At 39.7% G+C, this 21,355-nt stretch overlaps 1 protein-coding gene across 3 annotated transcripts in view; it reads left to right on the forward strand.

The window, feature by feature from the left end:
* The window catches only part of PPP1R1B (protein phosphatase 1 regulatory inhibitor subunit 1B), a 58,431-nt gene that overhangs the window by 20,691 nt on the left and 16,385 nt on the right, over positions 1-21,355 (forward strand). For all 3 annotated transcript variants that reach the window (XR_015796613.1, XM_007424206.4, XM_007424205.4), the window contains exon 4: positions 425-500. Coding sequence is in view for 2 of the 3 variants with exons in the window: in XM_007424206.4 (XP_007424268.1) it covers positions 425-500 (76 nt within the window). In the remaining variant the exon portion in view is untranslated. The remainder of the gene's footprint in view (positions 1-424; positions 501-21,355) is intronic.

Here is a 21,355-nt window from a genome sequence, read left to right on the forward strand (position 1 = left end):
CTCCTTAAAAGAGGCATGCCCCTTTTTCTAACACGTGAGAGACTGCTCTTCTAAGGGTATGAATTCATCAATTCATGATTAAGTCATTAAGTCCAATGTATACAATTAGTTGAGATTTAAAAATCAATTTACAGTTCTTTTTTGTACTCTACATGTTCCAGAACATGATCCCAGTATTGTGGTATTGGGGAACAGTGCTGGAAAACAAACAAAGCAACAGGTGTAATGTGAAAAACACATACTGTACACAGCCTAACCATATATTCAGTCCTATGCATGCACAGAAAGTGCTTCCTGGATCAAAGTCAATGTCTTAATTTAACAATTTGGTTACAATTGTTGTCCTATATTGTTTCATAGGAATAATCTTTTTTGAAAAGTTTGCCTTCAAATATTTCCTCTCTTTCTTCTTGTTTTTTTCCAGAGAACTCTGGGTGAAGGCTACCACCTTAAAAACAAAAGAAATGCACCCTGTGTCTACACCCCCCCTTCTCTTAAAGGTAAGATAGCTCTCTATTGTCCATTAATTGCAATATACGTCTTCATGCAGAAACACAGTTAAGTTCTTCTCACTACTACCATAAAATTTGCTCTGTGTTGCATAGCAGCAATGGCTACAGGATAAGAACAGGAAAAATATTTGCAGTGCTTCCTGAGAATGTCATTATACACTTGCTTTATAAATGAATACATAGCAAGATTGGGTTTATAGTATTTGCAGGCACAAATACATTGCCTGCAAATGCTTAGACATTCATTGCTTTTAGTGTCCCCAAGCTCCTGCCTCACATGACCTTTTTAAAAATATTCTTTTTAAAAAAAGAAATTAAATATGAAGCTGGCATGCTGGAAAGCTAAGCACCATCCTCTAAACTTTATATCTCTCTGGGTAATGACTTTAAGCCCCAGAAAGATCCTACTGGAGTTGTAGAAAGCAGTCTGAGAACCTAACTTGTCTTCTAAACATGTTCTTCTGATTGACCAATCACACTATAGCAGCCATTTTGTGATGAAGCAAGTCTCCCATGATAGTAATTTTGGGAGTGCACCAGCCACAGGTTCTCAAAAGTTCAAAATAGGCCTCTAGCCTCAAACGATTTACTATTCCAAGTATACAGTTTTATATGAAGATGGTAGAAAACTACAAACTTAACAGTTGATAAGTGATAGATGTTTGGTAGTTTATTATATATATGATTTATTTCCATTTTTTTAAATGGTTAAAAGTAGATGACTCATCTGCCTTTCTCAAAGTACAGATAGGCCTGGTTTACACAATATGCCAACTCATAATTTGCTTTGCTTGGTTTTATTTATTTATATTTCATTTATTTATATTTCAAATTTAGATACCGCCCATCTCACAAAGAAGTGACTCTGGGCAGTTCACAATAAAACAACAAATAAATATTAATTAAAATGCAATAAAAACAGTATAAAAATGCGGTAAAACCAAACAATACACAAGTAATAATATCTTAGCAGACAGCATAAATCTTGCTGTTGTAGCTTACAAATCCTTATTTATGGTTTTAAACAAGTTGCATGAACTGAGTCAAATACGGTTTATTCCATTTTCCATTATTAAGCATATATTGACTTAGTATGATATGTGAACCTAATTATTTTATACAAAAACAATGTTTTGTTTTAGGGGAGCAGGAAGTTTTAAGCACTCTCGATCTGAGCTATATAGAGAAATGAGGCATGGATGGACGGACAGACAGACGGACCTGAGCGCAGTTGCTTTTAGTCCATGCAAGGCTGACTTTCCTGGCAGACTGTAGGAGCAAGATTGGGGAGGAAATAGCGTGCATACCAGGTGTTGGCAAAACATAATTTCCTGCCAAAACGTAGCCCTTGTACATCTCATTTTTGTTTCATTTTGTTTAAGAGGGGGAAAAAAACCCTGTGGTTTAAATAGAAAGGCAGTGAAGATGATCTGAAGATATGCAGAAATCTAGGGTTCCCTTATTTGACTCTGCTGCTCCTGCTATGGGTTTGGAAGCTGTGGGCTGTTCCTTTGGGGCACTGTTATTTTTATTATTGTTTTATTTTAATGTTCCTATTATTTTGTAAGTTCCTTAAAGACTTGTTTGGATCAAAGCGGCATAAAATAAAGGTTGAGCACCTGCCCTGTATCCCCAAATCTCTATTTTTTAAAAAATTACAGCACTTCATAATCCCCATTTGCATTAACTGTTCCTCCTCCACATGTGCACACACACACACACACACACACACACACACACAATTAAGGCAGAAATGAAAAATGAATGCAACTTCTTAAAATGTTCTTAATGAATGACAGAATACAACTTGCATCACTGGAAATTTAGCTGATGTTTACATTTGTGGACAGCTTAACTTCCAGTCGTATACAATTCCTCTGAAAATGTTAACTGCAAATGCTCACATCTTCACCAACTGCTTTTTTCACACTTGCATAAAACTCCCTTACTGCTAATTTCTTTTCCGGCTACTGAAGAACTTGTAGTTTTAAGGAAACAGACTCTCTTGCACTTAATTTGAATGTGATAGCTGACCCTTCTTGCACCTAGCTTTAATTTTTATGTTTGATAAAAAGTTTAAACTCCATCTGTTTCAAAACTAGCTGTTCTTCAGGAGTGAAGGTGACCTCAGGGGCACAGGGAAAAGCGGTGGAGAGAACTGAATATGTGTGGGTGTTATACATGCATGAACTCTGCATTCGTTTGCATTAACTATATTAATTCTGGATAGAGAGACCCAGTTCTAAGGAGATGGGATGACTCATACCTCTGTCTCTCATTCTCTTTCTCTGATTGTGTGTGTGTGTGCATGTGTGTGCGTGTGCACGCATAGACTATGCTTCCCTTCAACCTGCCTAATTTTTAAATGGGATAGAACATTTAATACTGAGTTTCTTTCAACACTCTCAATTAAGTACAGTTTGTTCAAAGCAAAGCATTCAACTTGCAGACTTTAAGTGAATTAGTTGTATTAACTGATGAAAAACTTATAATGAGCTAAAAAGTCTCCTTACTGAACTGAGATGTAAGGATATATGTTTTATGCAAATGCTTATTCAAATTGCTGGTGGCAAGCACCAGCTTTACATAACATTAGTTTAGGAGGGATATCACTTTTCTTAAATGATATCTGCACAAACGTACGACCATGTCATGACTGAAGGCAGATTTGAACCTGGGTCTCCCAGATGAGTTCAACACCTGAACCCCTGTTCCATCCTAGTATCACAATTTGATCTGATGAAACCATAACTTGGCTAAGGGCTGCACTCCAACTCCTATTTTGAACCTACCCCCTGAATCTTCATATTTTTGTTTTCTCCCCTTAATTTAATTATCTAAATTGCATCCTCTAATGAAAGAGTAGTACATATTTTACTCATAGTTCACAACACATTTACTTTTGGTATCATGGGAGAAAGAAACAAATGTCCACATCTTTTTCTTACACAGCCCAAACTATCTGAAGGCCTGGGCTTGGAAGAGAATTAAGATGACTCTGTCCCTATACTGGATTCTTTTTCTTTTTCATTAAGTGTATAAATTATACAGAAGTTACTGTATACAGTTCCCACAAACAGAAGTGTGAAAAGGATTATATAACACCTTGAAATTCTTCATTCCAGAAGGCAAGAAACCAAATCCATTTCTTGTAAATCCAATTATCCCTGCTTAATTACTGAGAATGTCATATTTTCTAATACCAGTGTAATATGCAAGGAACATGATTTCTTTTCCAATAACTTGCAATACAATCTTGGCCACAGTCAATAGACTAATTAGCAATTTTTAATTAATCTCTGGCATGATATTCTTTCAGTCCCCTCCCCCCCGACTTTAAAGCGTGGTTACCTGAAACGTAAATGCATTAATCAGATAATATGGTACGAACATATATGTAAAACAAACTGAAGCTATGAGTTCTTTTTTTGTTGTTTTAATTTTAAAATATTTTTTCTCTTTTCAAATGAAAATTTTTTAGAAGTAACAAAGGCCACCTTAAGTTGGTAAAGAACAGTCAGTAATTCCATCAAATATTTCAATATTCATCTTTCAGATTTAATAAATAGGCTTGTCAACAAAATATGAGACTTGCTTTGTATCTGTTCCTTCATGAAGCAGCTGCTTAACCTAAAAATGAAATTCTTGGAGACAGAGGAATAAATGTGATTAACAATACATGCAGTTCAGCTCATGAACTGTCACTTGAGATTTGCTCAAAATGCCAGCATAGATCTTCTGGGACTGGGTGTTTTTCATGACATCAAAATTATACATGTCTCTTGGGAAACAGTTAAGAAAAAAAACCTGTAATACTTTAACTTTAATGGAAAATATCCAGGTCCACCCAAACATTTTGTTGCCTTAAGGAAATGAGATGATGAGGTCCCTCACCATTTCATGGCCAAAAGTCAGTTGGATTTTCTTCAACATTTGTAAAGGAAGAGCACCCCCATCACATCTGAGGGGAGAGGCAGGAGTGCAATCTAGTCCAAATTCTCTAGCACACAACCTCCCTTCCACCTCCCAGTATCTCTTACCAAAGATTATTTAAAAAAAAACCTTCATGATGACTAATGGTCGGGTCAGCCCTGGAAATACTGCTGTCAAGATTGTCCTCCATGCAAGAGAAATTTGAGCAAAATGATGAGACAAAGAGGGTGAAATCTGACTGTCCAAATTAAAAATAAACTTGTTTGTCCTGTTAATCACAACATCCTTTGAATTCTGCAGGGGAACATCCTCTCTGCTTCCATTGGAAGCACTAAGCATGTCTACCTCACAATAGATTTTTCCAGTATTCTAACTCCCTAGGACAACCAAGCATGAATCCAAAAGTGGAAGAAAAATGGTTTGAGCGGTGCCTTGAGAAGGGGAATAAAGAAGGAAGTGGGTACATTCCATTTGGTATTCTCTACTTCAGTAGCGGGCAATTTCAAAAGCTTTCTGCAAATGATCATTTGAGACCTGTTGGCAAGAGCAATCTTTCTTTGTACTGGCAACCTGCTAGGCAGACGAGTGGAAGAAAAAAGAGATGGTGTGTTTCTATATAATGCTGAGCCAGGATACTTTTAACCATGACTTATTGAATTCATACAAAACTATTAAAAAAAAAAGATCTGAACAAGAACAACTATTTCCAAATGTTCCTGAAAAACATTTAGGGGAAAGCGACCATGTAGCACTGCAGTTCTTGATTTTGAAGGAAACTAACACATACATATATCTAGGACTTGAAAGAAGTGGATTTTAATGAACTCAGAACAATGACAGGTAAGCTTTAATGGCAGGATGAGCAAACTGGAAAAGAATCTAAAAATGTGTGGGAGTACCTAAAAATAGAGATCCTAAAAGTTCAATTGCAGGCAACTCCAGTGAGGAAAAAAATGGAGGATGGCAGGAGAAGGCAATGTGGCTAAAATCCTATATATTACCTTTGAGAAATCCTGGAGAACCATAAAAATGCCAGATGAACATCAGACTTCAGACCAGGCACGGCAATAAATCTTGACTGCCAGAAACTCAACCCCACATTGTAATTAACTAAGAGCAAAAGCTTCATAGATGTGACATGGCCAGATAAGTTGCTTTATTGTAGACAAGAAAGAAGTCATATGTAGATGATCTGCCAAAATCATCTCCAAGGATTAAATCCTAGGTCTTCTCCTCTCACAACTTTGAATCAAAAGGTTTTTGGCCATTTTTTCCCCAGACTTGAGAATGGGAACTTCTGTTCCATTTTTACATAATGATTCTGTCCACCTGACCTTCCAGCTTTAGCCCTTACAGAAAGCAAGTGATGTCCCTATCTTCAAAAGGCAGGGAGAGGATCCTAAGAGCCACAGGCCAATCAGTCTGACATTGATACCTGAGAAAATTCTAGAATAGGCCATAAAGAAATGTATCAGTAAGCACACTGAAAACAATGCAGTAATTACCAGAAGTCAGTATGGAATTGTCAGCATGGATTTTTTGATTGGGCATTTCATTAATAGATGTGGGAACACTGTAAACCTAATATATCTTAATTACTTGACAAAGTACTCCATGACATCCTGATTAGAAATCTACTTAAATTACATTGGATAATATGACAAATATGTACATAGCAGGCTAAAAAATCATATTCAGAATATGCTCACTGATGGTTCCTCATTAAGCTGGAATGATTGGCAAGTAAGATACCTCAAGGTTCAGTCCTGAGACCTCTTCAACATTTTTATTAATGACCTGGATAAAAAGAGATTGTTTATTAAGTCTGCAGGTGACACAAAATTCAATTGAATAGCTAATACTCTAGAAAGCAGAAACGAAATTCAAAACAATCTTGGTAAGTTGGATGTGTGCTGTCTGATTTTTTTTTAATTGATTATGTGCCATCAAGTTGTTGACTCTTAGTGAACACATAGATTTTCTCCATGAGTCATATGATTTACCGCTTATTTATATTATGGTTTTTATATTGGAATTTTGTTTGCCACTCAGAGCCGCTGTGGTGGGGGGTAGGGGTGGCTATATAAAACTAAATAAATAAATAGGTATGGAAATAACAGAATTAAATTTAACAGTGACAAATGCAATGTTCTTCACTTAAGAAACAGAACTGAGATACACAGCTATTGAATGGAGGATGCCTGGTTTGGCAGTTGTACTTGTGAAAAAGATCTTGGAATAGTAGTTGATTACCAATCAAATATGAATCAGCAATGTGATGTGGCTGCAAAAGAGAGAAAGAGAGAGAGAGAGAGAGAGCGCAAATGCAGTTTTAGGCTGTATCAACAGAAGTATAGATTCCAAATCATGGGAAATAATAGATCCACTTTATTCTGACCTTATCAGCCCCCCTTTGATTATATCCTGTTCTGAGCAGGTGCTTTAAGTCGGATTCAGAGAAACTGGGCAAGTTCAGATAACAGCAATGATGATGAATAGGGGACTAGGAATTAAGTCCTATGAAGAGACACTGAAGGTATTGGGAATGTTCAGCCTTGAACTGAAAAGTCTGGATTGGGATAGAGTATAATAGCACTCTTCAGAAAGAGGGCACCCGGAACTTCAAGACCTGCTCTCTTTCATTCCAAAGTGCAAATCACCGAAAAATGAGTTTAAGTTATGGGAAGGCATCGTTCATATGTCAACTGAAAACTCTCCAGTCTGTAAAAACTGTTGGGCAGTGGAACTAATTATCAGAGAAGTTAAGGGGTTTGCCTTCACTGGCTGGTATGTTGATGTAGAAATGAAGCAGCCATCAGTTAAGATTTTTTAATCTGGATTCCTGCACTCAGCAAAGGGTTGGGCTTAATGATTTAAATGCCCACTCCCACCTCTGTGTTTCTGTGATTCTAATGTTGCCCTTGATGTCTGGAACTGTGATTCACAGTGATATCACAATAAGAACATGGATCTCACGATGTCATTGTGCAAATGATACAATTATACACATTACAATTGTATCACATCTGACACAAATACACGAGTCATGTCATTTGGCTTGGAACATCATGCTGCATATATTGTCATTTGCCCAATATTGCCCCCTTCCATGGATGGCCCTGAATGTTACTTAATTTCAGTGCTGATATGAGAGTAACCAAACTGAAATTAAATGCAATCAAGATGAAGATGCTGTTGGCAAATAAGAAAATGGGTATTGGGGTTCAGCCTGTTTGGAAGAGTTGTACTCCTCTTGAAAGAGCAGAGCTATGGTTTTGGATTAGGGGTGCTCCTCGATCTTCAGCTGTCACTGGATGTGGTGAGTGCTTTTGCACTGTTAAGGCTGGTGTGCCAACTATGGCCCTGAGTTAGTCAGATGTACCTTGTCGTAGCTAGGGATAAAACCCTAAAACTATTCCAGACATTGAAAGTATGGCATTGAAAGTTCAGTGTGGTAGGTAGGCTAGTAATGGTGAAAGGTACAGGGATCATATGATATTGGTTACAATTTTCCCAACTTTCTATGGAGTTCTGAAGTGAATTGAAATGATGTGACTATCTCCATCTGGGCTGGAAACCTGACAAGGGAGAGTTCTAGCTGACATGGAAGTGTTTGACCTCCCCACTGCAGACAATTGCACCAGGAAGTGTGGCTTTTTTATCACAACACCTACGCTTTGCAACAGCATACCACTTGTCTCCCTCCCCCCCACCGCAAGAGTCAGATGTCCCCAACCCTGCTGACCTTCCATAAGGGCTTGAAAACCTAGTTTTTTCCTTGAGCGTTGTGCCAAGGCATCGAATGAGCCCATCCTGTAATCCTTTGGGGATTTGAAATAAGTTTCTGGTTGTATTATGTTGTGGTTTTTGCTAGTGGTTACCTTGTTTTATGCTTTTAACCCTAAGTGAGCTGCCCAAAATCAATATTAGTGAGTTGGGCAACCATAAAACAATTACAATCAATATATTGCTCAATTAATGAATGAGCCAACAATAGGTGATGCTGAGCACATGAATTCCCACACAGCAATAAGGTGGGCAATCTTTCTTCTATCAGAGATCTCAGATGAACCTATCAAGGGGCTCATTGCAAAAGTGGGTGGAGCTGAAGCAAGCTATGGGTATGGCCAGAACAAAAATGGCTATGTTTGTTTGTTGTCTGCATTTGTGTCACATCTCCTTTTCACTTTCTTCTACCTTTCTTTCTTGTTTTCTTTCTCTTTCTCTCACAAAGCAGATTGCCAGAAGAAGAACAAAAAATTTCACACTGAAATGTTTCTTCTCATAAGCGGAATCTTTATTTTTAGCTGTGGCTGTGACAGTAGCAGATGGGTGGAGCTTGATCATGAATAGAGCTGAGGCTGGAATATGAGGGACTTCTTGGACTGGGCAGAGTTTGGGCAGCTCCCTTTATTTTTTGAGTGCTATCAAGCCTGTTTTATGGGTCATACTACAATTTTCACGTATTCTCTGCCTAAAAGTGGCAAAGAAACCCACAGTGCCAATTTTCTAGAGTAAGGATCAGAAGAGATTCTGGGGGTTGCAAAAAAAAAAAAAGAGCTTGGAGACCACATTCAGCCCTGTGACCAAAGATTTCTTACTTTTGCTTAATTGGACCATGTAGCAATCGTTGGACTTGTTTCAGTCTGATGAGAGGAGGAGGAGGGGGAGGAGGAGATTGGCCTCTCAGACTTGAACGGATGAAGTCCTTCTGATATCTAGTGTGAAGATACCAGTTCTATCCTGTCACCCAGCCTTCTAAAAGTGATGGAAACTCTTATCATAAGAGCCGAGTTTAAAATTCTGCTGTAGCTGGTCTCTTGCTCTTGGAATGCCCCCCTTCATGGGAAGCATTCGGCAGAAAATACTCTAATTGGCAACACTCATGATCCAAACAGCAGATTGCAGAAAACACGCAAGGTGGCAAGAGGAGGTCTTTAAATAGGGCCTTGTTGTCAAACAACTTTGGTCTCCAACTGCCTTGGCACTTCCAGCCTTGGTTTGGGAAGTCAATCCCAGTTGTCACTGGATGGGTAGAACAGATGCTATTGCCCTTGACACCCGTGCTAAAATTGGGATCTGCAAATGAGCGGATTGATCTCTGTGTGTGTATGTGCTGCACATCTCTCCATGTCTGGCACTGCTGTTTTTCATTTTGGTCTCAGTCTCTCCCTGAAAATTTATTTCCCCCCTCATCTACTCATTAAGGAATGGGGCACCTGAGCTGTGACCCTAAGCTCACTGCTTCAGGTAGCCTGGAAGCATCGTTGAAAAGATGTGGTAAATTGGTGGCGCAAACACACAAATATTTTGTGAAACCCTCATACATGCAATCATATAATCCTGATCTAGGGGCTGAAAAAGACCTTCAGCCCGCTGTCAGAGAAGCAGCTGTCGGTACCAGTCTTTGGGGTAGATGTAGCTGGGATGAGGTTGAGCAGGAATCTCAAAGGAGGTGAGAAATGATTCCTCCTTCTTATGCAGGCACACCACAGAGGCCCATTTCCTCCTTTTCCTGACATTAAACACTCATTGTCACTTGCTCAGAACAGTGTACCACACTCATCCATTTCCCATCAGCCTTTGCTTTCATCATCACTCCCCCGCATCTATTGTTCTCACCTGTCTCTTTATATATCTTTTTTTCTCTACAACTATTTGATCTTCTGAGGCTGAGTTGCACATTCTGCCTTCCCACACATGCCTGAAGCTTTTACCTTGTTCCATGGCTGTGCTTTTCAAGATGCTTTCTGTCAGGCACACAAACATACACCGCATGTGCCACCAAAACAGACTTGGGAACAATCTGGAGGTCATCTGCAAGTAGCAAAGTGCAGTTGATCAAAGGCATCACGGTTTTCTCCTTTGATTTTACAGGGATAGAAAAGAAATGGCATAATCTGGAAGAAAATGGGGCAGGTCCTACCTGAAATAAGTGATGGCAAGGTGTTTAAGAAATAGAAATCTTACCATGGAATTCACCATCCAATTTAGGTTTTGTGGTTTGCAAGTTGTAAGATGACTCTAAGCCCTTTTGAAAAATCTGGACTTTGGGTGGTGGGAGCTTCCGCTGGATTTAGAACCAGCTGGTCAATATCAACCAGTACATAGTTTTAGAGTACCCAGCAGAGAAATACCGTAACCATCTTCAAGGTGTTCTTTATTCCACCTTCTTTGATTTGAAGGCAGCATTTGATTCTATTCTGAGGAAGAAAGAACAGACCAAGTTAGCATCTTCTACAGTAGACCAGAGATTATTACAATTAATTATTATTCTACATGAAAAGCCTTTTATGCAGGTCAGGTGTGCCTCCTCAAATGACCTGAATGACTGTATGTTTGTTCCCAAAAGTTCAAGTAGGAGACGTAGATACTGTAGCAGCTGTATGCAAAGCGGGGGGCGGGGGGGAGGAAGCATCATCAATGAGCAAGTGGAGAATGTTAACTACTTTCAATTCTCCCTGACTTGGAAGGACCAAATCAAAGACACCAAGATGCTTGGATGGAAAACATCCAGTGCAGCTGATTTTGGCAGCCACAGAGGTGAAAATGTTGTCCCAGGACTAGTAAAACTCTTTTAGGCAAAAGTATTAGGCCTAATGCTTTACAGTGCACAGTTCTGCCAGTATGAGGACCTGAGACCATTAGATGTCATTCAGTCCAAATATATAAGGGTAATGCTTAAGACACTTTGTTGGGTTCCAAATAACTAGGTCCTCCTTTGACAGAAGCACATATAAGAACCTGCCAGTTATCGTATTGGCTAACGGTAAATTTATGAAAGATTGTCATACCCTTGATTCTCACAGACAGGTTCAATTTCTGCTTCCACAATGTTATTAGAAGGTATCTCTGGAGATAAATTTACAGAGGTATTGACGTCTAGTCCCCTACAATCATATGGGCCCATAAATACAATCATATAGCATTTTGTCTATTCTGGAGAAAAGAGCATCTTCAGTGGTAGACTCAATGCTGTATCATCAGTGATTTTGGAGGCAAATACAAAAACATCTGCAGGATCATCTCTGCCCCTGTTGGAAATGTTCAACAGAGTCGTTTCCACACATTTTGTTATATTGGTCCTTATTACAATTTTGGCATTCTACACTAACATTCCCCATGTTAGCAGGCTGACTGGACTTTTTCCTGAAATAACTAAGAAGATTGCCACATTTTGCAATTGCTGTAAGGAAGACTTGGGTCTAATACCAGAATTGTATTCTTGATTTATTGTAGTTCATAGGTATTGTTATTAATCAATTGATTTTTTTTTCCCTAGCAATATTTTATGTATGTTTCATACCCTGTAATAGTTGTGGTCTTTGGCAATAAAGCTAGCTATCATTATGGCTCCCTGGAGATTCACAACCTACAAATTGAGAAACCCTGGCCTAGTGTGTTATGGAGATCTGCAAAATCTGGATGACCACAAGATGGCAGCAAAGCATTAGAAATGTCAGTATCTCTTTGCTGCCATCTAAAGGGTATGTTACCAATAGAAGAGAATATACCTAGCTCAGTGTTGAACTGTGGAATCCTTGGTGCTCTCTGAGCTTGGTTGTTTGATTGCAAACATTCATTACCCAACTAGGTAACATCATCAGTGCTCGTGAGTGTGGGGTTGTTCCCTGTTTATATACAATAGCTTGCCGTGGCATTTTTAGTGGGGGTGTGGCTTTCGCCTTCATAGTTCATTGATTAGGGTATTGTTTTCTGCTTGATTTTTTGCCTGCTTGATTGTTTGTCTCCTTGGTGGTTCCTTGAGTATGGTTTTCTATTTGTTTGTCTGGTGTTAATCCCTGCTTATCTGGGTGTGAGCTGCTGGGGAGGATGCGTTCTGTTCTTTTTGTTTCCTTCTTAGCTTTGTCTCTTTTGAATGGTGCGTAAATGTGGTTTATCTCTATGTGTCTATTGATGGCTGATGTATCTGAGTGCCAAGCTTCCAAGAATTCCCTGTGTTTTTGGATTTAGCCTGGTTTAGGATGTTCACAGTTTCTCAACTGAAACTATGGTTGAGTCTGTCCATGCATTGTGAGATTAAGGAGTTTTCTTCATGTCTTCTGACTGCTATTTGGTGTTCATAGATGCACTCTGCTAGACTTCTGCCTGTCTGTCCTACATAGTGGCTGTTACAGTTCTTACGCTGTATGTTGTAGATGACTCCTGTTTTTCTTCTTGGGCTACTGGGTCTTTTGGCTTACTTAAGATACCAACAGAAGCGAATATGTGTAGCTCAGGTTGAACTGTGGAGTCCTTGGGGTTCTCTGAGCTTGGTTGTTTTCTTGCAAAGGTTTCGTTATCTGGCTAGGTAACATTTTCAGTGCATCTTCAGCCAGGTAACGAACATTTGCAAGAAAACAACCAAACTCAGAGAATCCCAAGGACTCCACAGTTACTTAAGATATTTTGGAGGGCTTTAGTTGGTTTGTTTGCTGCAGTGATGCCATATGGTTATAATAGTCCGTTGGTTGTTTCTGAGATGTTTCCGATGTGCGGCAGTGTTATCCTTTTCATAACTTGTGTTAGTTGTGCTGCAGTGGGTTGAGTGGTCAGGCACTTTCTGATAATTTTGTTGTAAGATATTGTATAGGCAATCTGTTTTCTTTTTCTGGTGTTCTGGGTTGTTGCAGTGCATCAGTGCTTGTCTGAACAACGTCCTTATTCAGCTCCTCTTGGTTAGTGTGGGTTGTTTTTCGATAGACTTGTGTTTCGAATTTGCTGTCATTTCCTCTGCTCATGAGGATATCCAGACAGGGTATCGTGCTGTTGTTTTCTTCTTCCCTTGTGAATTTTATTCCTTTGAAGATGTTGTCGACAGGGGGTTTTTTAGATTTTTTTAATCCCATCTTTATTATTTTTATAAATAACTCAAGGTGATGAGCATACATAATACTCCTTCCTCCTCCTATTTTCCCCACAACAACAACCCTGTGAGGTGAGTTGGGCTGAGAGAGAGGGACTGGCCCAAAGCCACCCAACCAGCTTTCATGCCTAAGGTGAGACTAGAACTCAGTCTCTTGCTTTCTAGCCTGGTACCTTAACCACTAGACCAAATTGGGTCTTTCATGTGTCTTCTCTAGTTGTTCCTTTTTTATTATGATGAAGGTGTCATCTACATACCAGATCCATACTTTTGGTTGTATGCATGGGAATGCTATAGTTTCTAGACGCTACATTACAGTTTCTGTTATGAGTCTTGAGAGTGGTGATCCCATGGGTGTTTCTCTGATTTGTTGGTATATTTGTCCATCAAATTGAAAGTAGGTAGTGAGGCAGAAGTTGATGAGGTCCGTGTTTTGGGGTATTTCGATCTTAGTGTATTTGGTTAGGTTGGGTGTGCTGTGTAATATTGCTGCCATGGGTTCTTTCACTAGTTCTGGGTCTATGGATGTAAAGAGTGTTGTGACATTGAATGAAACCCTAATTTCACCTTCATCTATTTTTAGGCCTTTGATTTTCTGGAGGCACTGTAGAGGCACTGAGTTGATAGAATATTCTCTCTGTGAGATGTCCAAGCTTTTTTGTAAGTTCTTTCACCATATTGTATGTTGGGCTCTCTAGTAATGATAAATTGGACAAAGAGGTATGTCGGGCTTGTGTATTTTTGGGTGTCCATAGAAGTGTGGGAGGATGGATCCGCTGCTTTTCATCTACCACTGTTCTTCTTTTGTGATTTGACCTGTCTTGGTTAGGTCACTAAGGGTTGTCTTGATCAGGTTGTCTAGTTTCTGTATCAGGTTGGTGTTTACTGGGATGTAGGTTTCTTTGTCCTCCAGTAATTCTTTGGCTTTTTGCATGTATTGTGATCTGTCCATGATAACCGTGGTTCGGCCTTTGTCTGCTGGGAGGATGATGATGGTTTGGTCCTTCTTTAGGTTTTTGAGGGCTGCTCTGTCCTCTGTTTTGAGTTGGTTCTGATTCTGTGTTCTTCTGGTCTGTGGTATGATTGCCTGCCTTATGTTTTCTTGGGTCTCTGTGGCCAGTCCTGTGGTTTTAAATGCTGCTTCTAAAGGCTGCAAAGGATTCTAACTGGTTAGCATCATCTATGTTATAGTTGAAGCCTTTCTGGAGGATATTGTGTTCTGCGGTGGATAGTGGCCGGCTGGACACGTTGAGTATCCATTCGAGTTCAGGTACCCTTTTTCTTCTGGTATTTAGCTTGAGCAGTTTGGTTTGGAGTTTCATTTTCCTTTTCTCAGCTTGCCTTAGGATTATGGTCTTGATGGTGGTTGTCAGCATTTTGGCATGTTCTGGGGTCGTGGTTTGTTCTAGATGCTCCCTGAGGTTATCTGTAATGTGCTGGTATTTGTTTAGTCTGGGGTGAGCATCCCTAATCGTATCATTTTTTAGCCATATCTTTTTTTAGCTGCTTCGTTGCGCTATTCTCCATCCAGCTGTGCAGTTTACTGGAGGTTTGTATCTGACTCTGGTGCGCAGGCGTGCGGCCGTAGGCATTCATGCAGAAAGAATAGTTGTTCCTTGGTGGAGGCTTGCCTACACGCGCATTTCTCCCATTTGTGTCCTTTCTGAAGCGTGAGATGCCCATAGGTGGTACCAATAGAAGAGAATATAAAGGTTATGTACAATTTTCAGCCCAGCCTGATAGCCCTAGTTTAATACCAGCTGACACCACTGAAGCTAGTGAACTATGGCTTCTCAATCTTTGCACTACAGTGACCCCCTCAAATGATAACAAACTAAATTATGAATAAAACTGAGGATTCACTGAGGTCAAGGTTAGGTGAGAAAGAAATATCCCAGTTACTTTAAATAATGACATGTTAATCAATCTACTACAGCGGTTCTCACTTAGCAGGCTTCTAACCGTTCCACAAATTTGGTTCTGGGACTCCAAAACAGCAGCAGCTTCTGGAGTATAGCTGAGGCTTCTACGTTGCCGCCCACTTTGCTTTTATAGTCATCCCAGTGCTGAATAATCATAGAAAAGCTAACATCTGCAATCAGCTTTGAACTCTCAAGTTGAGTTCATATACTGCAGTGAACTCTATAAAACCATAATTGACAGAGGAGTAGGATTATGTAAAGGAACCCAAAACAAGGTGTGTCTGCAAAGGAACTAGAAAACATTAAAGAAAGAATTGACGCTACCCGCCCCACCTCCCCAAAGCTTCTTAGAACAAAAGACCTTGTCTTTCTGCCTTATGATTCTTTTTCTTCTCCAAACAACCCATTTCTCACTGAGGACTAGATTCTTGCCAAGTTTGTTGAACAAGGAAGCTATTTGTGCAAACTTTTCAGTTGATCTGCGTTCTGTGGCAGTATGAGAAAATTCCTGCCCTACCCTGAGCACTTTATTTTCTAAGGCCGCTAATCTCTTGTTTTTCAATAAACCTTTGTTCATGTTTCTTTCATCCTGTCAACTGAGGTTTTGTCTGCCAAATCTTAGTGTTATTATTGGGAGGTGTGCCTTTAATCTGGTTTCCTGTAGAGTTTCTGTAACTGCAAAGTCTTATGTTAACTTTTAAATTTTTTCTTTTAACTACTGTAGTAATTTTATCAAAAATTAAAACTACAATGATAAAAAAACTAATACAAACTAAATTAAAAAAAAATAGAAGATGCAGAAAAGAAAAAGAAAATAGTAAAGAAATAGAAAAGAAAGGAAAATAGTATAGTAAAGAAAAAGAAAAGAAATATATAAAGAAATGACTTCCCCTTTCATCACATGTATAAACAATTTTATCACCTTCTCGTAAAATACATATTCTTCCCATTTCCCATCTATAAACAAATCCATAAATCCTCATCATTTCAGTCCTGATGTCAGCAAAAGTCCATTAAGGCTTACCAAAGATAACAACGTATCTATTTTAATATTGATCAAATAACCAGCTTTATATTCCTTCCTTTTATTTCTTACAGTCTTGATCTTTAGTCCTTTCAAATCATGTTGTAGAACTTGGTTTCTTTTCATTTTTCCTTTGGCCTTTCTCACAAAATTCTTCAAAGCTTTAACAAGCCTCTTTTGTAAATCCAATATAGGAAGATTGTCCAGATCACTCCCTTGGTTTCTTATTTGTATATTCCTTTCAATTGTTAAGACATCAGTCAGTTTCTTCTGTATGTCCAGTGTAACATATTTTTCCGTGTCATTCTTGTAGCTTGTCATCTGTAAATCCACTTTCAGATCAGTCTCAGTCTTGTCCGGTAAAACTTGTTCCTCTTCCATAACATCTTTTAGACACAGCCTGTCTATAGAGGCAGACGCTCTTCAAATTATCTTCTGGGTTCATTGTTGAAACATTTCCTTCAATATGTCCAAAGTTAAAATATTTTCCTGCATTCTGTATTAGTAAGTCAAATTTAAGTGTTCTTCTCCTTTCATTGTAATCTTTAGTTCCTTCTAGTTCCCTCTAGTGTCCAACCTTCAACATCCCATTCTATCATATTTGTTTTAAAGAATTCAAAACAAAAGCATTTTCCCACAGGAAGGATTCTTATAATTAATTCCAAAATCTTATTTCAAATTTATCTGGACCTTAGTCTGCTTGTAACTTTCCAGAATCAACGTTTTAATCACCCATTTGCTGTTTATTCCAAAAAAATAATTTAAGTCCTTAAACTTGCAATTAAAACTTACTTCACTAAGAACTGAAGGAAACTCACCTGGTGCTGTAAAACCTGTCGATCCAAAGGTTCCTAATAGCTGAAAAGCAGCCAATGACCAATATCCAAAAGTGATTAGAAAAGGAGGTATGCAAACCCAGTGTCCTTTTTGAAGGCACTGACCACAGTTTGAGCAAAAAGATGGCTTTCCCTTGTCTCCCAGAGCTCTAAACCCATTGGAGATGTGAGGAGCAACTGTCTGGGACACTTGTGCGCAATCTGAAATCCTCTCCTTGTCTGGAGAGAAATTACAAAGGACCGGTCTTTTCACCACAAACAAAAATAGTTGTTAGGTAGGCAGAGAAGCAGGAATTAAGCCTAGGACTCAAACTGTATCTGTATTTAAACTACAGGTAGTCCTCGCTTACTGACTACCTCATTCAGTGACCGTTTGAAGTTACAATGGTGCTGAAAGTAGGTTTATGACTGGTCCTTGCAGCTGTTGCAGTGTCCCCGTGGTCACATGATCGCCATTTGGGCCCTTGGCAGCCAGCATACATTTACAACGGTCACAGCATCCCATGGTCACATGACTGCTGTTTGTGAGCTTCGCTGCTGGCTTCTGACAAGCAAAGTCAATGGGGAAGCTGGCAGGAAGTCACACGTTATGGTCATGTGATATCACACTTAACAACCCACAGTGATTTGCTAAAGATTGTAGCAGAACTGCCGTTGTAAGTCCGGAGCAGTCATGTGATATTTCACTTATAAACATAATGACTGTGTTGCTTAGTGATGGAGTTGCAGGTCCCAATTGCAGTCATTAAGTGAGGACTACCTGTTTAAGAATAATTTTTAAATGGACATCAGTGCAAAAAATTACCATGTGCATATTTTATGCAAATCTATTTCTTATTTTGTCCTCTTTTTTGCTGGTCACCCTCATTCCCTGAGGCAAGAAAAATGAGGGTGGTGGGGTAGGTTACAAATTTAGGGGGACTTGCACCTGTCAAGCCAGAGCCCTGTCAGAACGTGCTCTCATTTTCTGGACAAGCTGGCCATGAGGCTGTATAGCTACAGTAGCCATATTTTCTCAGAAAAATAAAGGACAAACCTGAAAAAGGGGCAAATCTAAAAGAGGTTCATAAGGATAAAATTTTTTAATTGTTTATGTTTATAACTTGGTTTTTCAAAACAAAATTCAAGAGCAAAACCAAGAAAAACTTTATAAAAATGCATATTCTAATAAATCTAAAATCAAACAGTATATGTAACTTTATTTTAAAAAGGCAATTCACTTTCCATATTTTTCACATGAATGTGAAAGACTGTGCATTAAGTGGAACCATTGGAACGGTAAAAATTATATGACTAAAAAAGAGGACAAAAGTGAGGTTTTGACCAATGAATCAATCGAAAGGACAGCTTTCTGAAATAAAGGACTGTCCTTTATAACAAAGGACATATGGTCACGTATGTACAGCTAGTCATCTTTGCTGTCTTATGAGATCGTTCAGGCAAGCTAAAAAGAATTGAGAGAAAGAGTGGCCTGGTGTTTAAGTCAACAAGGCAAGGTGAGGAGATGGTAGAGTGTAAGGCCTGAGCTGCAAGATCTGGAGGCTTTCTTTCTTGTTCCTGTAAATAATGGCCCTGCTGGAGTGTCTCGTCAAGAAAAGGAACTGGATGGCCCAAATTGGGAGGGGGGCTTTCAGGCACTGATCGAGAAAAGACTGCTAATTCAGCATCTGGGTCCTTAGCTATTAATTGGCTCGCTTTCTATCCCATGGTACTTCTCCTTCAAGTTGCTTGTGACCAATGTTGAAACAGATTTAAGCATACAAAGACATTCTTTTCATACTTAATACATCAGTAAGATTGTCAAGTCAAAACCAGGAGACGGAATGAGCTGTTATTCTGAATGCTTTCACTGTTTCCTGAAGACTGTCAAATCAGACGCTGGATCCATCAAAGCAAGCAAAGTAGCTAAGATTTAGCGCCACAGAGATAATATGAAGGAGTTGTTAGCAAATGCATTTGCAAATGGGTCTTGTCCATCATTTGGATTTCTTGTTCCTCTTGCTATGGTTTGAACTGGCAGGATACTTCCCCCCCCCATTGCTTCCAGTCAAGAATATTGATATTCTTTCAGTGATATTATCTGATATACAGGCTATTAACTTAATGTATTGCAATAAGTACATTGCAACAGATATTGCAAACGCTGAAAGAATTGTAGGCTTTTGTTTTTGCTTTAATATTCTGCTAGAACGCTAGCAGTGAAATTTGGGGAACTATGTGGATTGCCCGTGGCTATTAGACCATCTCTCTTTGATGTTGTAGTTGCAGCAAATTGGGCATTGTGAGTCCTGAGTTCAGGCTGCAAAGTTGATAGGGTGGAGGGAGGGGGGAGGTTCTGGATGCACTGGCCCCATCTTTAAAATCATCAGGACATGTTTCAGCTCTCAAGGAAGGCAGACCCCGATTTTTATGCAAGTGAGTTTTTCCAGATGTTGACTTCAGGCTTAATAGCCTTCAGCTTTGCAGCCTTGTTAGCAAAGGACTGTCACGGAAGAGGTGAAACTCATTTCAAACTTTTCATTAATGTTGTAAAATTATATGCAAATCCCATCTTTCCTCTAGGAGTTCAAGGTTGTATATTTGCCCTCTAGGATTTCAAGGTTATATATAAGTAGGTCAGGCCAACTGAGCCGTAGTCCCCCAGTGTGCTTCATGGCTGGGTTGAAATTTGAACACAGAGCTCTTCCTCACAGCAAAAGTGCCATCCATTTGTCTTTGAACCAGCAGAAAACTAAACTAATGTACAATATGCTGCCCCCTTCCCCCGCCCAGTAAAACAAAGCTGGGGGAATTCACCAGCCTATCCCTGTTCTGCCTCAGGAATTATGCACGCAAATGCTGCTGTCCTTATTTTGAGCACACAGGGCAAGTTCAGGGTAGGGCAGGCGGATTCCCCCAGCTTTGTTTGCCTTCCTTCCCACCAAACATCGCCAGCTGGCAGAAAAGCATCCACCAATCACCCTCCTTAATGTTGGAGAGAGCTGAGTTTGGAGAGAAAGTGAGTTTTAACAGATGGCTAGACTAGTGTGTTGAGCCATCTGCCAAAACTCGCTCTGGTTTTGCGCAAATATTTTGTGCGGGTGTGTTCAGAAGAAGCTGTCAGGGTTGAAGTTAGCAAGATGGGAAGAGGAAAGATTGGAAGCAGAGAAATCTGTTATGAAAACACTGTGCAGATGGACATAACAGCTAAACCTATGAAAAGTCCTTTCTTCTTAGGATAGCATAAAGAAACCCAGGAGTTAACTCTGCATTATGTCTCTGTATACGACTGGTCTCTGGCTTGATAAAAGCTGCTCTGTTTTAGTTTGCTGTGGCTACTGTAAAGGAAATTTACGCATACATGTGAAGTCCTAGATTCCCTATGAGTGTGCTGAATTTCAAAGAGAATTATTGCAGGCATCTGAGGACCTTCAACAGGAACCTTACTGTTAGTTGTTATCAGTTATTAGAAATATTAGAACTATTCTGGAATAGCCTGTTCAAAACCAGCCTGAGCGACAGCAGACAGAGTCAGGGGGGGTTGTACCATGAAGTAGCAGAGAGCGACCCAAGTTTGTATAGTCTCTGTCTCTCTGCTTAACTGTGCACCATTCCCTACCACCACCACTGCTCAGCTGCTGTTTAGGCTGATCCCCATTTCTGGACCAGGAATCAACTTGGAGATCTGAAGAACACAGGGGCCAGAGCACAGTTTGGGAGGAAAAAACCAGATTTTCTCACTGCCCAATGTCAAATAGCCCTGGGAAAGAGTGCCCAGGCACCAGAGAGACAGGGGCATACCTGCACCAGCTTAAAGTGGCCAGCAGGTGCCAGGCTGACCCCACCAATCTGACTGTACCATGCACACAAAGTCAGTGAAGAGCATCAAATTGTATACCCCGCAAAAACTATGTTGGGAGAAGGGGGAAAACACTAGTTTAATGCTGGTGCAGTTTAGGATATCTGAAATCTGCCTCGGGCATGGCCTGGGGATCAGATGAAGGGAATGTCGGGCAGACACAGCAGAGAGAAAGAGATTGCCAGGGCATGTTATGTCTGCAGTTAGATGCAAATAAGAAAAAACGCTCAGCCTCCTTTGTCCTAGTCTGGGATGCTGTCCTAGCCGTAACATCAGGATGAGCAACTTTTGTTGGCCTGAGAGGCAGAGCAGCCTTGGAACAGCATGTGGAAAGGCTGCACTGCAAAAAGGAGAAGAGCCACATCAATATTTTTGTAAAGAGATGGAGGACAAGGAATTGAAGGAAGAAAACAGCGTAACCAGC

This window comes from Python bivittatus, unplaced genomic scaffold (genome assembly GCF_059951505.1).
Source record: "Python bivittatus isolate LINGU-HERP-01145 unplaced genomic scaffold, Pbiv_v1 ctg000410_np1212, whole genome shotgun sequence".
Lineage (NCBI taxonomy): Eukaryota > Metazoa > Chordata > Lepidosauria > Squamata > Pythonidae > Python > Python bivittatus.